General features: G+C 36.7%; 2 protein-coding genes across 4 annotated transcripts; both read left to right on the forward strand.

Annotated features, from left to right (window-relative positions):
- Positions 1-602: 602 nt before the first annotated feature.
- Positions 603-6980, forward strand: LOC123215253 (ABC transporter B family member 11-like). Of its 3 annotated transcripts, none has more exons than XM_044635269.1 (13): positions 603-739; positions 1570-1954; positions 2207-2261; positions 2368-2543; positions 2632-2853; positions 2932-3170; positions 3298-3823; positions 3918-4191; positions 4276-5156; positions 5294-5560; positions 5643-5906; positions 6016-6309; positions 6404-6980. In XM_044635269.1, exons 2-13 carry the CDS (start codon positions 1634-1636, stop codon positions 6758-6760), a joined length of 3876 nt encoding a protein of 1291 aa, XP_044491204.1. In that variant the 5' UTR covers positions 603-739; positions 1570-1633; the 3' UTR covers positions 6761-6980. The 3 variants fall into 3 exon arrangements, with proteins under 3 accessions (XP_044491204.1, XP_044491203.1, XP_044491205.1); XM_044635268.1 differs by having other exon boundaries at positions 643-735; XM_044635270.1 differs by lacking the exon at positions 603-739 and adding an exon at positions 809-1008.
- A 5573-nt stretch (positions 6981-12553) lies between these two features.
- LOC123216868 (protein transport protein SEC23-like) lies at positions 12554-17083 on the forward strand. The gene is made up of 6 exons (XM_044637494.1): positions 12554-12716; positions 12816-13727; positions 13883-15703; positions 16035-16151; positions 16250-16321; positions 16455-17083. The coding sequence occupies exons 2-6, from the start codon at positions 13254-13256 to the stop codon at positions 16590-16592; spliced, it is 2622 nt and encodes an 873-aa protein (XP_044493429.1). The 5' UTR covers positions 12554-12716; positions 12816-13253; the 3' UTR covers positions 16593-17083.
- Positions 17084-17138: the final 55 nt, after the last annotated feature.

Consider the following 17138-nt stretch of genomic DNA (forward strand, 5'->3'; position numbering starts at 1 on the left):
AAAGGGTTGTGATTACTTGTGTTGTGAATTATTGGTTAAGGAATGAATTAAAAGTCTATCTTCTTTCAATGGTTTACGCTTTCAGTGTTGTTGGCAGGGATACTGGGTGATTTAGCTTAGCTGATTAAATATTATCCTGATTCCGTGTATATGTTTGTACTCCCAGAACCATATTATTTTTTACAGTGCTTTGTCGTCTTGTCTTTCACTCTCAATACAAGCCGAATAAGAGATGAACACCCAAATTAAAAAAATGTAAACCAGCTTTTGAGATACCTGCAACAATAGAAAGTTATATTTACAAAAAAGGTGAATAAAATAAAATTTTGAACTCAGAGACTGTCTCTGTAACAGAAACCTGAAAATATGTGTTCAGAGTTCCGCATATGTATAGATATTTTTTATTGAGAAACAATTATAATAGACTAATATGCCTTTCTACATTTGCGAGAGACGTATGAAAATAGAACAGCGTGGGAAATGAATTAAAAATGAGCGCGTTTGACAAATAATATTACGACTCCTCCCTTTTGACCAAGCTGTGGAATAATCTTTTTGGTGAATAGTTGAAGCATGTTGCCCAAGCATAATGCTTCTTATTCAAGTAAAGGCAAATTGCTGTTGTATATAAACGTCTAATAAACTGTCGAAAACGCAAAGCACCCACAAAAGTTTGAAATTGTTTTAAGTTCATTGTTAAAGGGGCCTGAAACTGCTCACATTTGTCACCTTTTGGTAGGTAAAGCTAATCAATGGCTTTTCTTCTCCGTTTTCCACTTTTGGTAGATGGGTTATGTTTTCCTAGTGTTTTTGATATATACGGTCATCCACATATGTTGATAATATAACGATCATAATTCGCATCGGAAAAAGTTTTTACTACAACATGTTCTTAAACATGCGCCGCAGGTCGCAGAGATCTTTTCTGTCAATAACAGAGAAAGAACCTTCAGCCCATCCTAGTTTTTCTTCCCTTTTTTTTTTGTTTTTTCTGGGTTCAAATTTCAGGTTTTACTTTCTTTCTCTTTTTCCTCATTTTTCGGGTCACATGTCTGAGCAAAAACGAACAATGAGACAAATTCTCTGTTTTGAGATTTCTCTTCTTATTAGCAGTTTGTTGGAATACTTGCAAGATCAGTTTTCTTATATTTTGGTTTTGATAAGAGTGTGTTTTTACTTCTTAAACTAATTAACAGACGAAAACTGTGACTATACAAATACTTATTGAAGTCGGATCTTCTTGTTTAGACGTCGTCTTTTTGGTTGGAGAAAGATCTTACTTCTTTTCTTTTATCTTATACAAACTATGATTAATTACCGTTGTCTACTTTACCGTCTAATATTTATATGTTAATACTTACGTTAAATTGGAGGAATATTGGGTCAAATTTGTCCTTCTGGAATTTTTCGCTGCCAATACATTTCAAGCTTTTCAAACTCATTTCGTACTTTTCTAAGTATCTAGTCATTGATTATTTATATTCAAACACAGCCCGATTAGTCATCTATTCGGGTTTCACGTTGCTGATACTTGAGTATTAATGGTGTGTACTCAATGGTTTTGTGCAGCTCGCTTAAGTTAAAATATTCTGAGAGTAGTCGTCGACCGGCGTAGTATCAGGAAGCCAGTAGAATGGCCTTTGAGAATGGCAATACCGATTCTAATGAAGCCACCACGTCAAGAAGCATAGAACAGACCGACAGAGGATCCAACAAGAATGGAGACCAACAAGAGTTGGAGAAGAGCAAGGATAAAGAGAAAGCTAACAAGGTTCCATTTCGCAAGCTGTTCGCATTTGCGGATTTTACTGATATAATGCTGATGATCATTGGCACAATTGGAGCCATTGGAAATGGCTTATGTATGCCCCTAATGGCAGTACTATTTGGTGACTTGACTGATTCTTTTGGACAAAACCAGAATAACAGAGACGTGGTTGATGCTGTTTCCAAGGTAAAAATATGGTGATTCATTTGAGTAACTTGACTTAATGTTATTTAATCTCAGATGTTTATTCGAATTTATGTTGTACATTTCACCTACTTTCCGCAAGAAAAATATATGTTTGATCTACATTGTGATGTTAAAAATTGAGGTAGGTAGCAAAATTCTATTAATGGGGGATGTTTTTGAACACTTGGTCAGTCTTCTGATAAGCCTATTTTATGAGCACATTTACTGATTAATCTCCTGCAAACTCTTTAGGTCTCTCTAAAGCTTGTTTACTTGGCAATTGGTTCTGCAGTAGCAGCATTCACCCGTAAGTGCATTTCTTACTCAAGATCAGCACAAGTTTAAATTTACTGAGCAAAAATTAATCCATATGGGAATGAGAACTAAGAAGCCTCCGTTTATTGTTTTGTCAGAGGTGGCTTGCTGGATGGTAACAGGGGAAAGACAGGCTGCAAGAATAAGGAGCTTGTATTTGAAAACTATACTGAGACAAGATATTGCTTTCTTTGATAAAGAAGCAAACACAGGTGAGGTAATCTCGAGGATGTCTGGCGACACTGTTCTTATACAAGATGCAATGGGTGAGAAGGTATGATGTTTGCATTGAGCAAGAAAAAAAGCACATTGAGTTTTGTACATGATGTCTCCTAACCTAAGTGTTCTTTTTTTGTTTTCAGGTTGGGAAATTTATACAGCTCATGTCAACATTTATTGGAGGTTTTACAATAGCATTTATAAACGGGTGGCTTCTTACCCTTGTAATGTTGAGTGCTATTCCTCCTCTTGCAATAGCTGGTGGAGCCATGGCTGTTATGGTATCCAAGATGTCATCCCGTGGACAAAATGCCTATGCAAAAGCAGCAAGTTTAGTCGAACAGACAATTGGTTCCATCCGAACTGTATGTATCATTAAACTTCTTCTATAAGTTGCTTGTATTTGGTTTAAAAGTATGCTAATAAATTTGATTTTGATCCAGGTTGCATCATTCACTGGGGAGAAACAAGCCATAAGAAATTATAACAAGTTTCTTGTTACTGCTTACAAATCAGGTGTTCATGAAGGCTTCGCTGCTGGACTAGGCCTTGGTCTAGTTATGTGTATTATTTACTTCAGTTATGCTTTGGCAATATGGTTTGGTGGCAGGTTGATACTGAATGAAGGATATACAGGGGGGCGTGTACTTCTTGTGATTATTGCTGTATTGACTGGTTCAATGTAAGTCCTAATTCAAACTGTGTGTTGCTTCTTCCGAGCAAAGAATTCCATATCCATATCATTTAGAAACTTTATTTGCAGCTTTTAAGATGGTTTGCTTATTGCATTGACAATCTGGATGAATCAGGTCTCTAGGGCAGGCGTCTCCCTGTCTGAGTGCATTTGCCGCTGGTCAAGCTGCAGCGTTTAAGATGTTTGAGACTATAAATAGGAAGCCAGAGATAGATGCTTATGACACAAAGGGAAAAATATTGGATGACATTTGTGGAGATATAGAGTTGCGGGATGTTTGTTTCAGTTATCCTGCACGACCAGATGAGCCAATTTTTAGTGGATTTTCCCTTTCAATTCCAAGTGGGACGACTGCTGCTCTGGTTGGACAAAGTGGAAGTGGGAAGTCAACAGTTATTAGTATGATAGAGAGATTTTATGATCCACAAGCTGGTGAAGTTCTTATAGATGGGATCAACCTTAAAGAATTCCAGCTTAAATGGATTAGGGAGAAAATTGGTCTTGTCAGCCAGGAACCGGTGTTGTTTATAGGAAGCATCAGGGATAACATTGCATATGGGAAGGATGGTGCAACAATTGAGGAGATTAAAACAGCAGCTGAACTTGCAAATGCTGCTAAGTTTATTGATAAACTACCTCAGGTTTCACTTATTATTTAATTGGTTTTCAATGAAAAGTCTGAAGTGACTTGTTTTTTTATACAACATGAATACCTATTCTTCACATTTTATATAGGGACTAGACACTATGGCTGGTGAGCATGGAACACAGTTGTCTGGCGGACAGAAGCAGAGAATTGCAATAGCAAGAGCAATTTTGAAAGATCCTCGAATTTTACTATTAGATGAAGCTACAAGTGCACTTGATGCAGAATCTGAGAGAGTGGTGCAAGAGGCACTAGATAGGATAATGGTTAATCGGACAACCGTCATGGTTGCCCATCGTCTGAGCACAGTGAGAAATGCTGATATGATTGCTGTTATTCATCAAGGAAAAATGGTTGAAAAAGGTATCTATTGAATATATCAGGCTTTTTGAAGTTTACTTCCTCTGTGTAATAGGACACTAAGAACTTACATTTTTCATTTTTCAGGCACACATTCCCAGCTACTTGAGGATCCTGATAGCGCTTACTCTCAACTAATACGGTTACAGGAAGTAAATAAGGATTCAGAACATGTTATAGATGGCCAAAACAAATCGGAAATTTCGAAGGAATCCCTTAGGCTGTCTAGTCAAAGAATATCCTTGCAACGGTCCATAAGTCGAGGATCATCAGGAGGAAGTAGCAGTCGCCACTCATTCTCAATCGCATTTGGTATGCCTGTTGGACACAATGTCACTGATACTGCTAATGGAGATCTAGAAGATCCTCCAGTGGCATCAGAATCAGTACCCGAAGTCTCAATTCGACGCCTTGCCAGTCTCAATAAGCCAGAAATCCCTATTATTCTGCTAGGAACAATATCTGCTATTGCAAATGGCATGTTAATGCCAATTTTTGGTATATTAATTTCCAGTGTAATAGAAACATTTTACAAACCACGTGATGAACTGAAAAAGGATACAAGGTTCTGGTCAATCATATTTGTGGCTTTCGGGTTAGCAGCATTACTTGCGAATCCAGCCCAAACATACTTCTTTTCTGTTGCTGGATGCAAGTTAATCCAACGAATACGGTCGATGTGTTTTGAGAAGGTGGTTCACATGGAGGTTGGCTGGTTTGATCAGCCTGAGCACTCAAGTGGAACAATTGGGGCAAGGCTATCGGCAGATGCAACATCAGTGCGTGGTATAGTAGGAGATTCGTTGGCTCAGATTGTTCAAAGTAGTGCATCAGCAGTGGCAGGCTTGGTCATTGCTTTTACTGCAAGTTGGCAGTTAGCCTTTATCGTCCTTGCCATAATTCCTCTAATAGGAGTCACTGGATATTGTCAAATGGAGTTCATGAAAGGATTCAGCGCAGATGCGAAGGTATCCTCTAAATCTAAATCTGTTGTTGTTGGTAGCACCTGCTAAAATGACTCTATGGTTGAATGTTAATACAAAGTTTTATTCTATAATTGGTGGCATAATATTAATTTATGTTCCTTCAATATCAATATTTGCAGAAGAAGTATGAGGAAGCAAGCCAAGTTGCTAATGATGCAGTTGGAAGTATAAGAACAGTTGCTTCTTTCTGTGCTGAGGAGAAGGTGATGCAACTATACAAAAAGAAATGCGAAGGTCCTATGGAGACTGGAATAAGGCAGGGATTAGTCAGTGGAGCAGGATTTGGATTATCTTTCTTCTTGCTATTTTCTGTCTATGCAACCAGTTTCTATGCTGGAGCTCGACTTGTTGAGGCTGGCAAGACAACCTTCACAGATGTTTTTAGAGTACGTATATTTCCAAAAGCTACAACTTTGCAAACACCGAGTGTTCCTATCATATAAAGCCTTATTTATGCCTGTGTTGCAGGTCTTTTTTGCTTTGACCATGGCAGCATTGGGAATTTCTCAAACAAGCTCCTTGGCTCCTGATTCCAGCAAAGCTAAGGGGGCTGTTGCTTCAATATTTGCAATCATAGATCGCCAGTCAAAAATAGACTCTAGTGATGACTCTGGGACAACATTAGAAAACTTCAAAGGAGAAATAGAGCTTCGTCATGTAAGCTTTAAATATCCCTTAAGGCCAGATGTGCAGATTCTCCGAGACCTCAGTTTGGCCATTCATGCTGGCAAGGTACGTAGTAAATCCAGATTTTATTTTCCTTGCAGTAATTGTGGAAAGACTGAGCAATTGTAATCAAAATTTTATAGTAGTATTAATCCTTTCGTTAATTTTATTTCAGACTGTTGCTCTGGTTGGAGAGAGTGGCTGTGGAAAATCAACGGTGATCTCCTTGTTACAAAGGTTCTATGACCCTGATGCAGGACGGATTACACTTGATGGTGTTGAAATTCAAAAGCTCAAATTGAAATGGTTAAGGCAGCAGATGGGACTGGTGAGCCAAGAACCAGCTTTGTTTAATGACACAATCCGTGCCAACATCGCCTACGGAAAAGAAGGAAATGCAACTGAAGCTGAAATTTTAGCTGCATCAGAATTGGCCAATGCCCACAAATTCATTAGCAGTTTACAACAGGTTAGAACATTGGTTGAATGTAGCTATAGTAAAATTCTTATACGTTAATCATTGGAAATATTCATTTTTATGTTTTGTTCACTGCAAAATATAGGGCTATGATACAATGGTTGGAGAGCGAGGAACCCAATTGTCGGGTGGCCAAAAACAACGGGTAGCCATTGCGCGTGCCATCGTTAAAGATCCGAAGATATTACTATTGGATGAAGCTACCAGTGCACTTGATGCTGAATCAGAGCGTATTGTTCAAGATGCATTAGATAGAGTAATGAAAAATCGGACAACAGTTGTGGTGGCTCATCGCTTATCCACAATTAAGAATGCAGATGTGATCGCAGTGGTTAAAAATGGAGTTATAGTAGAGAAAGGAAAGCATGATAGTTTGATTAATATCGAAGATGGATTTTATGCCTCTTTAGTAGCACTTCACACTAGAGCTTCAACTTCATAAGCTTTACGTACAGTCTCTTCTAATATTAAAAGGGAATGTATAGATTAAAATTATTTTCTGTTTCCTTTATTGTTGTTTTAGGGAATTGAGTATCTTAATATTAATGTATGCAATGTATTGTATTGGAAGTGATTTTAAAGAATTTGACAGAGAAAGTTGTCCTGCCAAATTTTTTCCTTCCCATTTAACATAAAAAAATAAATGTTGGGTTAATGACAAAGTGTTTTTACACATATTTTAAATTACATAATTAAATATATAAATAATATATTATTATATAATTAAATATTATTTTATATATTTATCTGTGTATTAAAAAACTTGGGTGGACATAGTTTAAAAAAAAAAACAATGATATGATATTCTGTGCAACAAAAGACTAAGGTGGTAAGGAAGATCCCTGCAACAAGATGTTGACAAAGGACTCCTTGAAAAAGAAAGGAAGACAGCAAGAAAACAATTATAAAAAAAATGCCAAATCATGGAGATGCAATTATGACGATTCCATACAATTGGTCAAAATTGAAATAATGTAAAATAAAAAAAATTGAATTATAAGAGTTCAAGGATTGTAGTGTAAAAAGGGTTGTAAATTTCGGTTGAGACCAGGCTATTTTTGGAAGTTCAGTAAAACTGTTTGAAAATTCTCTCATTTTGAATTTCTTCGAAGGTTCTGGGTTAATAAATAGTAAATATTCAAAATTTAATATTATTTTTAGTATTTTGTAATATTTTTAACATTTTAATATATTTTAAATTAAATAATATTATACTATCTATTTTAAATATATAAATAATTATGTTTATACATTATTATTATATAATTAAATATTATTAATTTAAAATTATTTAATTATATAATAATTTATATAAAATATATATTTATTTATGAATTTAAGAAAAAAAAACAAAACTACACGTACTTCATGGTTTTTGAACTACACATGTGAGGGTCTGTGCAATGCAGCGAGGTGTGGCGTGACTCGAAGAAATTGTCATAGGATTCGGTAGTGGGAGTGGCATTCCAGAAGCTAATAATTAAATGCTGATGGGTTTGGTGGGAAGAAACGTCACGGATGACGATACCAGAACAGATTTGGGCTCAAGTTCTGTTTCCGTCCAAGGGAAAATTACTACCACTTCGCCCCTTGGTTGGCTGTCTGAATCCTATACAATGTATCTTTATGCTTTTCATTACCCATTTGTCTTGTCAAGATGTACTGTTTCCACGTGAACTATAATGTCTCCTAATTTATAATTATTTGTTCCATTGGTCAGTATTTCTCTATATTTTATAAATATGGCATTTTATATCAATTTCGTATGCCTGGAGGCAAGATCATTGTTGTGGACGACTTTCCACGCATAAAAATAAATTAGAAAATTCGTTGGAGATCTACAATTTTGGTTTTGGAAGAGTCAAGAGTCAATGAGAATTAATCTATAAAATCTTCGAAATTTGCCCATTTAAATTTGCAAAAAGACAGAATATTCCCAAGTAGCAGCTTCTGTAAGCTATAGATCTTCAACGTAATGGATCCTTTATGGGTATGAGTGCTGATTGACCACTGCTGACTTACAAAAAGTACTTCATTATGTCCCATTTTGAAAGATTCGGAGACAAAAACACGTAAACGGAACCATTTAGGTATCAGCTTCGTATCTTATTACATTCTTGTTTTGGTAGGTTTAGGTAGTCAACATTGTTATGTTTGAAACGCTCAACTAAACTTTTCAACGTATCAATTGGGCTCCCACACCTCCAATTAGAACATGCATTTTGAAAGAATAAAAAGCAAAGTCGTACGCGTTTATTCTGATAATCATCACAGCCAATTTGTTGGTGGGCTTCGTTGTAACTTACCCTTCCGTCTTAACCAATTACCCAACGCAATACCGAATTGTATGAACTACATGTCGAGCCCAATCGCTAGACTCATATAAAGGGCTTCACTCAAAATGTATGAGACCGATTGATAGATAACCCAACTACAAAATACACCAGTATGGCCTTTTTATATCTTCCGTTCTAAGGGAACTGAACTGACTGCTTGAACCTTGGAAGTTGAAAACTATGAATGCCAGATGTTTCTAACTTTCAATGATTCATCATGTATGGTATATGATTTTGGAAAACTATGTAAAAAATATTCACTACTGTCCTAATATAGTATAACTGAACTACTGATCATTATCTTCACCTTCATCACTGTATGTAACTACGCATGTTTTTGCTGCATCAATGGAGTTACCAGTATCACCATTAGATGTTTTCACTGGGCCTGGCGATTTTTCCGCGTTAACATCAGACGTTTTCACCATATCTGAATGTTTTTCAACACTTCCATGGTCCATCTTTTGCTTTCTTTGCTTGTGGCTTGACTTCTATTATCATGCCTAAAGGGGGAGGATTTCTCTCCCAGCTGGTTTCTGTTCATAAAATCAGAATTAAGATGAACACTAATATAATCAGATAGATATATATCCAGGTCACTGGCTACACAATTCAACATCACAGGACTAAGTCATTCCTACAAACATTAGCCTCCCCAAATCATTTAACTTATAGTTGTAAATGCTAATTCTGCCTTAGATATTAATTTCCACAATTCCTGGAAGTCAAGTAGAACAATATAAAAGACATGCAAACGCTGGCTTTGACTAGCAGTGAGCGGTTTACGACCAAGTTCCTTGTGGGAAATGGAGATTTCAAAGATTCAGAGAGACCAAGAAGACTTTTAGCGCGATTGACTAATCATTTTTCTGATTCTGGACATCAACAGTATTATTTGTCGCCGATGAAACAATTCAAGAAGAGAAAGAAGGAAAACAATTCTGAAATTAAGCTAGTCAAGAAGAATTTGAAGTTCATAATAAGCTTGTCAAGCTAGTTGTCCTTGGTTTCAGTTGAGACCTCCGGCATTGAGAATGGAGTTTGGTGGATGAAAAAAAGATTTCGGTAAGAGAGTGAACTTGCTTCCTTCTTTGAGTTTTGATGCTTCAGCTTCTTCATTTTTACTTCCTTTTTGTTGGTCGTATTTTTCATGTACTAAATCTAAAGCTATGAAATTAAGTATTGATTAAAACTGGTATTATTATGCTCATTTGTAGCAAATATAAAGTCTAGTCTAGTAAGTTTTTGAAGTATAATCTTGCGAATCTGCTCAAAATTCTACTTTTCTGCTCAATCAATGATACGTACAACATACGAATAGATAATGGCATCATCTGTCTTCAATGCAGAGAGAGGTAGAGGTTCTGCAAATACAGTTGCAAAAGTTAATGTCAGAGCAAAAGGAATTGAAGAGAACGATGAAAGAGAAGAAAGCCCAGATTAATATTACCTTGAGACAAAAAGAAAAATAAAATAGGGAAAAGAACAAATCTGAGTCATCATCCAGCTCATCATAGAGTTCATCGCCCGATCAAGCGACAGTGAAAATTGAGAGGTAATGTTCTAAAACAATAAAAAAATAGTGAAGCAGAGCGAAAGATACAAGCAAGGAAGCATGGAAACGCTCTGAGGGGTGCGTTTCGTCGATTCCGAAATGTTTCCATTTTCGAAAAGCCCCGAAACTGGTATGAAACGTTTCGGGCCGTTTTAAAAATTTTAGAAAGATGCAAAATACATTTTCAGTACCTAAAACGTCTTTCTTTGTAGAAATTCGTTGTATTTTCACTTCTGTAAACATTTCAAACCACACCTCTCATACTGGTTTTGTCTTCTCAATGTTCCAACATTTGAACCTCCTCTCCTCTCCTGCGAAACTCATCTCTTCTCCTTCGTTTTGTCCTTCTTCTCACTAGTTGTTGCCTCCTTCCAACTATTTGTTTCATCCTTCAAATTATCAGTTTCTTTCCTGGTATCTGTTTCACCAGTCTTATCACTATTGATTCCCTCCTCATTTTTCATTCGTTTTCTGTCAAAATGGATCCAAAGCCTAGGAAACATTAAAACTTTTACAATACCTGATTATGTGTCATATTAATAAGCTACATCCTCTAAATCCATTCACATGTGTTTTAAGAAAAATAAATAATAAAGAGAGAAGTAAATAACATGATTATTAACTGTTGGGTTTTGAGAAGTTTTCTTTTTTTTTTCTTTTCTGATCAGAGGCATGGGTTATAATTTATATTTGTCGCCTCTAAGGTTTACAAGCGTAGAAACAATTTCATCAAGCTATAGTGTATAGTTTACATAGAGACTTTAGTTTATATAGGATCAATTAGTTCATATTTACAGGCTTACAGCAATAAAAATTTAGTTTTATTGAACATTTCTTTATGCACACTTTTAAATGATTTAAAAGATAAAAAATTTACACACTAAATAAAAGGAAAAAAATAATAAAAGTAAATTATTCTTATATCATATAAAAATATTTGTATATTTTTAAAGGTTATACCTTTTTAATAAAATTTGTGTATTTGTAATAAAATCTTTATATTTTTCATATTTACACGTTTTCTTGTGTTTTCGTTTTCTATATTTTTTAATGAAGACGTTTCAACGTTTCTATATTTTCGTTTTCGTGCTACTTAGGATACAAGTAGCTACGTCAGTAGACATACCTCACTGGTTCTACAAGAGAAGTCAGAAGAAAATCTGGGAATTGGAGATGTGAGGGGGTCAATGCAGCATCTCTAATCGCTGCATTAAGAACAGACAGAAAGCATTGCAGAGGGAACATCAACCAAGAAAATCGAGACTTGTATGGGTGGCAATATTACTGTTATACTGTAACAATTATGATTATTTTTGAGTATATGTTGTATTGTATAAGTAAAGACGTTTACACCACAACTGAAAACAGTTTACATCAGATTTGAAATAGAAGAGATGAAATTTTGTAATTTGGCACTTTTTAGATGGGGGCATGATATATCTGCTTGAAGTATAAAATTAACGAAAAAAAGCTACCTCTCTGCTTCTGCAGCTTGCATCTCATGTGGGTTCAGAATTCACTAAATGTTAAGCTTCCGTGGCTGTCCATACTCTTTCAGTTTTGATTTTGGAACCCAATTCCCTAAACTTTCTGCAGACTTATCATCATAAACTCAGGGTAAAACCCTTTATTTCCTTCAAATAACCGTTGTCTTTTCTTCTTCCACTATTTGACCAGCCCGACCTAGAGTATCTAGAAAGCAGACATAATATTTTGGACCCGGATCCAAACCAAACTTCTCAGCTCATCAAATTGAAACACTCTCGACTTTGCTCCTCCAATCCATAATGTGCACAAACTGGAACTGTGTAAGTAGCTTTAGACGGTTTCCATGTTCTTGTTCTTTATGAATAAATCTCAACCTGATACCTTTCGTCCTTGAATTCGTGACAATTTATAGGCAAATGATTTCATAATGGAGTGATTTTAAATTATCAAATGCTAAATTTTGATCAATATTTCTACACTCAACAAGAGGTGGAGGAAGCAAAATGTATTGTTTTACACTGGGTTTGTATTAGTTTAAATAATATTAAATATTAATTTGTATATTATATATTAATATGTGATTTTATTAATTTTGAATTAATTATGAAAAATTCTATATAATAATTTTTATTATTTATTATTAATGGAGTTGAAAACTTGAAACCATCTTATTCCCAAAGAAGAAAAATCCATGTGTAAGTTGAAAACTAAAACTTTGGCAGCGGCAGTGCGGTTGACTCAGCTGTCCACGTCAGAAAATTACGTTGGCAACATCATGAATTGCCAATCAAAAGTGGAAGGCGTGCCAGCAACGCAAAGCAAGTCCAGTATTAGTAGTCCAAGACAAAGGCCAAAATTTGAGGTGTTACCGCGTGCGCACCGTATCGTCTATGGACATTAGACACCAAAATTACAGAGGCGAGGTGTGTGAGAGAAAGCCCGTTAAAAGAGTTGCATGATACTCAATTTGGGTCTGAAAATTCCCCTGTTTCTCAATCATCCGTTTCCGTCTCTTTTAGGTATGCGATCTTTTAATTATCTTCAAAATTTTGTTATTCATTCATTCTAATCAGAGAGCCTTTGTTCAGTCCTAATTGCTATTCTTTTCTTTTTCTTAGATTTCATTGTTAGAGAATGAGTTTTTACCAAAGCCACATTTGTGTGGAGGTGGAGAAATAGGTGAGATTTTAAATGTCGTCATCTGGGACTGAATTTGATCTTGGAAGCTGATATTTTGGTGCTCTTTGGGGATTTCTTGATTATTCCGGGTCCTTCTTGAACTTCGTTTTTCAATCAAAATCTATTTTTTATTTTTTATTTTTTATTTTGTTGTCTCTGCGGTCTAGACTTTGTTAGGGTTTGGTTTAATCAAAGACCTAAGATATCTTACTCTCTTGTCAATTCTTGTTCTTCAGGAATTGGTTGTTTATCGTCATATCTAAATTAAATTCGTATCGAAATTTCCCTGTCAGATTTAAACTCATTCTTTAGTTCTGGTACTCGTTTCTCAGTTCTTGAGAATTCCTGTTACTTAACAAAGAAAGATTTGAATTTTAATGGCTAATCCAACTCAACCTTCCGTTGGATACTCTGTTACTGCCACTCCGCCAAACCCAGATACAGCGTCACCTCAACCAGAGAAAAGCCCTATCCCTCCTCCAATTTCATCTGCACCCCCCAGATTTCCTCCACCAAAATTACAGCATGATCCAAACGCTTCCCCTTCAATTAGAACTCCAAATATGTTGTCGCCTGCAAATGGGATCAACAGTGGAAGCCCAATTTCTCATTTAAGCACTCCTCCTGGCCCTCCTGTCTTTACTTCACCAGTTAGGCCCGCTGCTGTGCCTTTCCGGACATCTCCTGCAACTCCTCAGCCTGTTGCTTTCTCTTCAGGTTCATCTTTGCCCACATCTTCACCTTCCCATTTCTCTAATGGGTTGGTTGAGTTGCAGCATCAAGTTCCAGACGTTATTGAGGAGACAATACCTTTTGGGGAATCTTCATGCGTTATGTTTTCGGCTCGTAAGGTACCTTTTTTTTTCCTGCTTCATAGCAAAGGCACTCTTATTCATCATTAACTGACATTGCTTTAGTATCTATATTACTTGCATTTGTTTAATTATGCATGCTACTTGTTTTCATATTTCATTACATTTACATTCATTTTGTTATTTTTATTTAGGTGTTGAAACAGAAGAAGCAAGCAAATGTACCCAGTTTAGGTTTTGGGGCAGTAGTTTCTCCTGGGAGAGAGATTTCTCCATGTCCTCAAATAATACAACGTGATCCTCATCGCTGCCATAATTGCGGAGCATATGCAAACATCTATTGCAAGATATTACTTGGATCTGGTCAGTGGCAATGTGTAATTTGCCATAATTTGAATGGAAGTGAAGGTGAATATGTGGCTTCTAGCAAGGAAGAACTTCGTAATTTCCCGGAACTATCATCGCCTATTGTTGATTTTGTTCAAACTGGGAACAACAGGCCCAGTTATGTTCCTGTTTCTGATTCCAGAACTTCTGCACCCATTATTCTTGTAATAGATGAATGCTTAGATGAACCTCACCTCCAGCATCTACAGAGCTCTTTGCATGCATTTGTTGAATCAATTCCACCAATGGCAAGAATTGGCATTATATTGTATGGTAGGACTGTATCAGTATATGATTTTTCAGAGGATTCAGTAGCATCTGCTGATGTGCTTCCTGGTGACAAATCGCCAACTCAGGAGTCTTTAAAACCATTGCTCTATGGAGCTGGTGTTTACCTGTCACCGATGCATGCTTCAAAACAGGTAGCACATGACATATTCTCATCATTGAGGCCATACAAGTTGAGCATACCAGAAGCTTCAAGAGATCGTTGCCTGGGTACAGCAGTTGAGGTTGCCCTTTCTGTAATTGAAGGGCCTACTGCAGAAATGTCTCGAGGGGTAGTTAAAAGGGCAGGAGGTAACAGCAGAATTATTGTGTGTGCTGGTGGACCTAATACATATGGCCCTGGATCAGTACCTCATTCTTTTAGTCACCCAAATTATCCTCATATGGAAAAGACAGCATTGAAATGGATGGAGCTTCTGGGTCGTGAGGCTCATCGAAACAATACAGTGATTGACATTCTATGTGCTGGTACTTGCCCTGTCAGAGTTCCGGTGTTGCAGCCTCTTGCAAAAGCTTCAGGGGGTGTGTTGGTTCTTCATGATGACTTTGGAGAAGCCTTTGGTGTGAACTTGCAAAGGGCATCCACAAGGGATGCAGGTTCTCATGGTTTGCTGGATATTCGTTGTTCTGATGAAATTCTAGTTACTCAAATTGTGGGTCCTGGTGAAGAGGCACATTTAGACACTCATGAAACCTTCAAAAATGATACCGCTGTTTCTATTCAGATGCTCAGTGTTGAAGAAACACAAAGTTTTGCAGTATCCATGGAAACTAAAGGAGACATCAAGATTGATCATGTTTTTTTCCAGTTTGCTATTCAATATTCAAATGTTTATCAAGCTGATATTTCAAGAGTTGTTACTGTTAGATTACCAACTGTGGATAATGTTTCAGCATATCTTGAGAGTGTGCAAGATGAAGTTGTTGCGGTCCTCATTGCGAAGAGGACCCTCTTGCGAGCCAAAAATTATTCTGATGCAATTGATATGCGAACGACTATAGATGAAAGAGTTAAAGACATAGCTCTAAAATTTGGATCCCAAGTGCCAAAGTCAAAGCTTTATCGGTTCCCCAAGGAACTCCCTGCTCTATCAGAGATCTTATTTCATCTTAGAAGGGGTCCGCTTTTAGGAGGCATTATTGGACATGAAGATGAGAGGTCTGTATTACGGAGTTTGTTTCTGAATGCATCTTTTGAGCTGTCACTTCGTATGGTTGCACCTCGCAGTCTAATGCACCGGGAAGGAGGCACTTTTGAGGAGCTTCCAGCTCATGACCTAGCTATGCAGTCTGATAAAGCAGTAGTACTTGACCATGGCACAGATGTCTTTATTTGGTTGGTATGCCCCTTAACTCTAATTTTGGCTGTCTTATAATCTTTTTTATCTATATGTTTGTTCATGATAACTATGAATGTATGAATTTCTTATATTTCTTATGTGTTTCTGCCACTCTGTTGCTTATGAAATGTGGATCTTTGAACTGTTAAGGCGATTCTGTTCTTTTGTGTATGGTTGTTATCTTCGCTATTTGTTTATCAAAATCGTCAATTTGCCTTTTTTTCTTCTTGTTCAACTCCCTGGGTTGAAAAGTTTATGTATCTTTTTCCTTGCATTTCTCTTTATTACTTTCATTTTCTAATGAAAATCTACCCATTTATTGGTGATACAGGGTGCAGAACTTGCTGCTGATGAAGGAAGAAGTGCAGCCGCTTTAGCAGCTTGCAGAACATTGGCTGAAGAACTAACTGAATTTCGGTTTCCAGCTCCTCGAATCCTTGCATTCAAGGTTTTTTTCCTTCACAGTTCTGTTACCATGAAATTTCCTCCATTGTTTGGTAGTCATCAAAGATTATTAGAGAGATTAATGGTCTGGATTTTGAGCAGGAAGGGAGCTCCCAGGCTCGGTATTTTGTATCACGGCTGATTCCAGCACACAAGGATCCTCCTTATGAGCAGGTGAGTGGGGGAAAAAGTTAAAAAGTATTGGTAATAGGAAAATCTCGTTTTGTACTATGATTTTTTATTTCAGTTGTCACTTGTGGGCTACATAAGCTGTTTGCTCAATACAAAACACACTACTTCATTGTAGGAGGCAAGGTTTCCACAACTTCGATCTTTGACAACAGAACAGCGGGCAAAGCTGAAAAGTAGCTTTCTTTTCTTTGATGATCCTAGCTTCTGTGAGTGGATGCGGAGTTTGAGAGTTGTGCCACCAGAACCAAGCTAAGTAACTGTGTAAATTTTAGTGGCTGATGTTCCTTCAAGAGGGAAGCGTGGGAGCTGCCGTACAATGACAGTGCAAATCTTTCGTCTCCTCTCCTTTCCTTTTCATTTTGGCCCCTGGTAAAGAGAATGTAACTTTGATGACAACTATTGATATCATCTCACCTTTTTCTTTCTCTTGTAATTTTTTTAAAGAACATTTATATTCTGATCAAAGTCCAAAAAGTATAAAATTGGTTCATCACATACTGTTACTTAGTCAGACTGGTGCAAATGCAATGGAGAGTGTAATTGTATACTAGAAAAAGTGACTCTAGTTCAATGTTTTTTATTACTAGTATGTGGCTGATGGTAATTCTGTCATTCGTGTGGCTTAGATTGGTACTTGGGTTGGGCTGCTCTGTGTTTTGATAATGAAAAGGAATACGATGAAATGTAGTGTGGGAGTGGATATTGATTTTGAAAGTGAATGCAATAAGAAATTTGCAATGGGCATGGTGGTGTGGTTGGTGTCCTTGATTTAATTTTTTTAACTCTATCCCCAAACGGC

This window comes from Mangifera indica, chromosome 5, assembly GCF_011075055.1.
Source record: "Mangifera indica cultivar Alphonso chromosome 5, CATAS_Mindica_2.1, whole genome shotgun sequence".
Taxonomy (NCBI): Eukaryota; Viridiplantae; Streptophyta; class Magnoliopsida; order Sapindales; family Anacardiaceae; genus Mangifera; species Mangifera indica.

Bases quoted from the DNA above. Each gene is read 5' to 3' on its own strand.
- LOC123216868 (XM_044637494.1), top strand. From the start codon at position 13,254: ATGGCTAATCCAACTCAACCTTCCGTTGGATACTCTGTTACTGCCACT. The intron at 15,704-16,034 runs GTATGCCCCTTA...TTGGTGATACAG, and splicing joins CAGATGTCTTTATTTGGTTG to GGTGCAGAACTTGCTGCTGA. The intron at 16,322-16,454 runs GTGAGTGGGGGA...ACTTCATTGTAG, and splicing joins AGGATCCTCCTTATGAGCAG to GAGGCAAGGTTTCCACAACT.
- LOC123215253 (XM_044635269.1), top strand. From the start codon at position 1,634: ATGGCCTTTGAGAATGGCAATACCGATTCTAATGAAGCCACCACGTCA. The intron at 5,561-5,642 runs GTACGTATATTT...CCTGTGTTGCAG, and splicing joins CCTTCACAGATGTTTTTAGA to GTCTTTTTTGCTTTGACCAT. The intron at 5,907-6,015 runs GTACGTAGTAAA...ATTTTATTTCAG, and splicing joins TGGCCATTCATGCTGGCAAG to ACTGTTGCTCTGGTTGGAGA.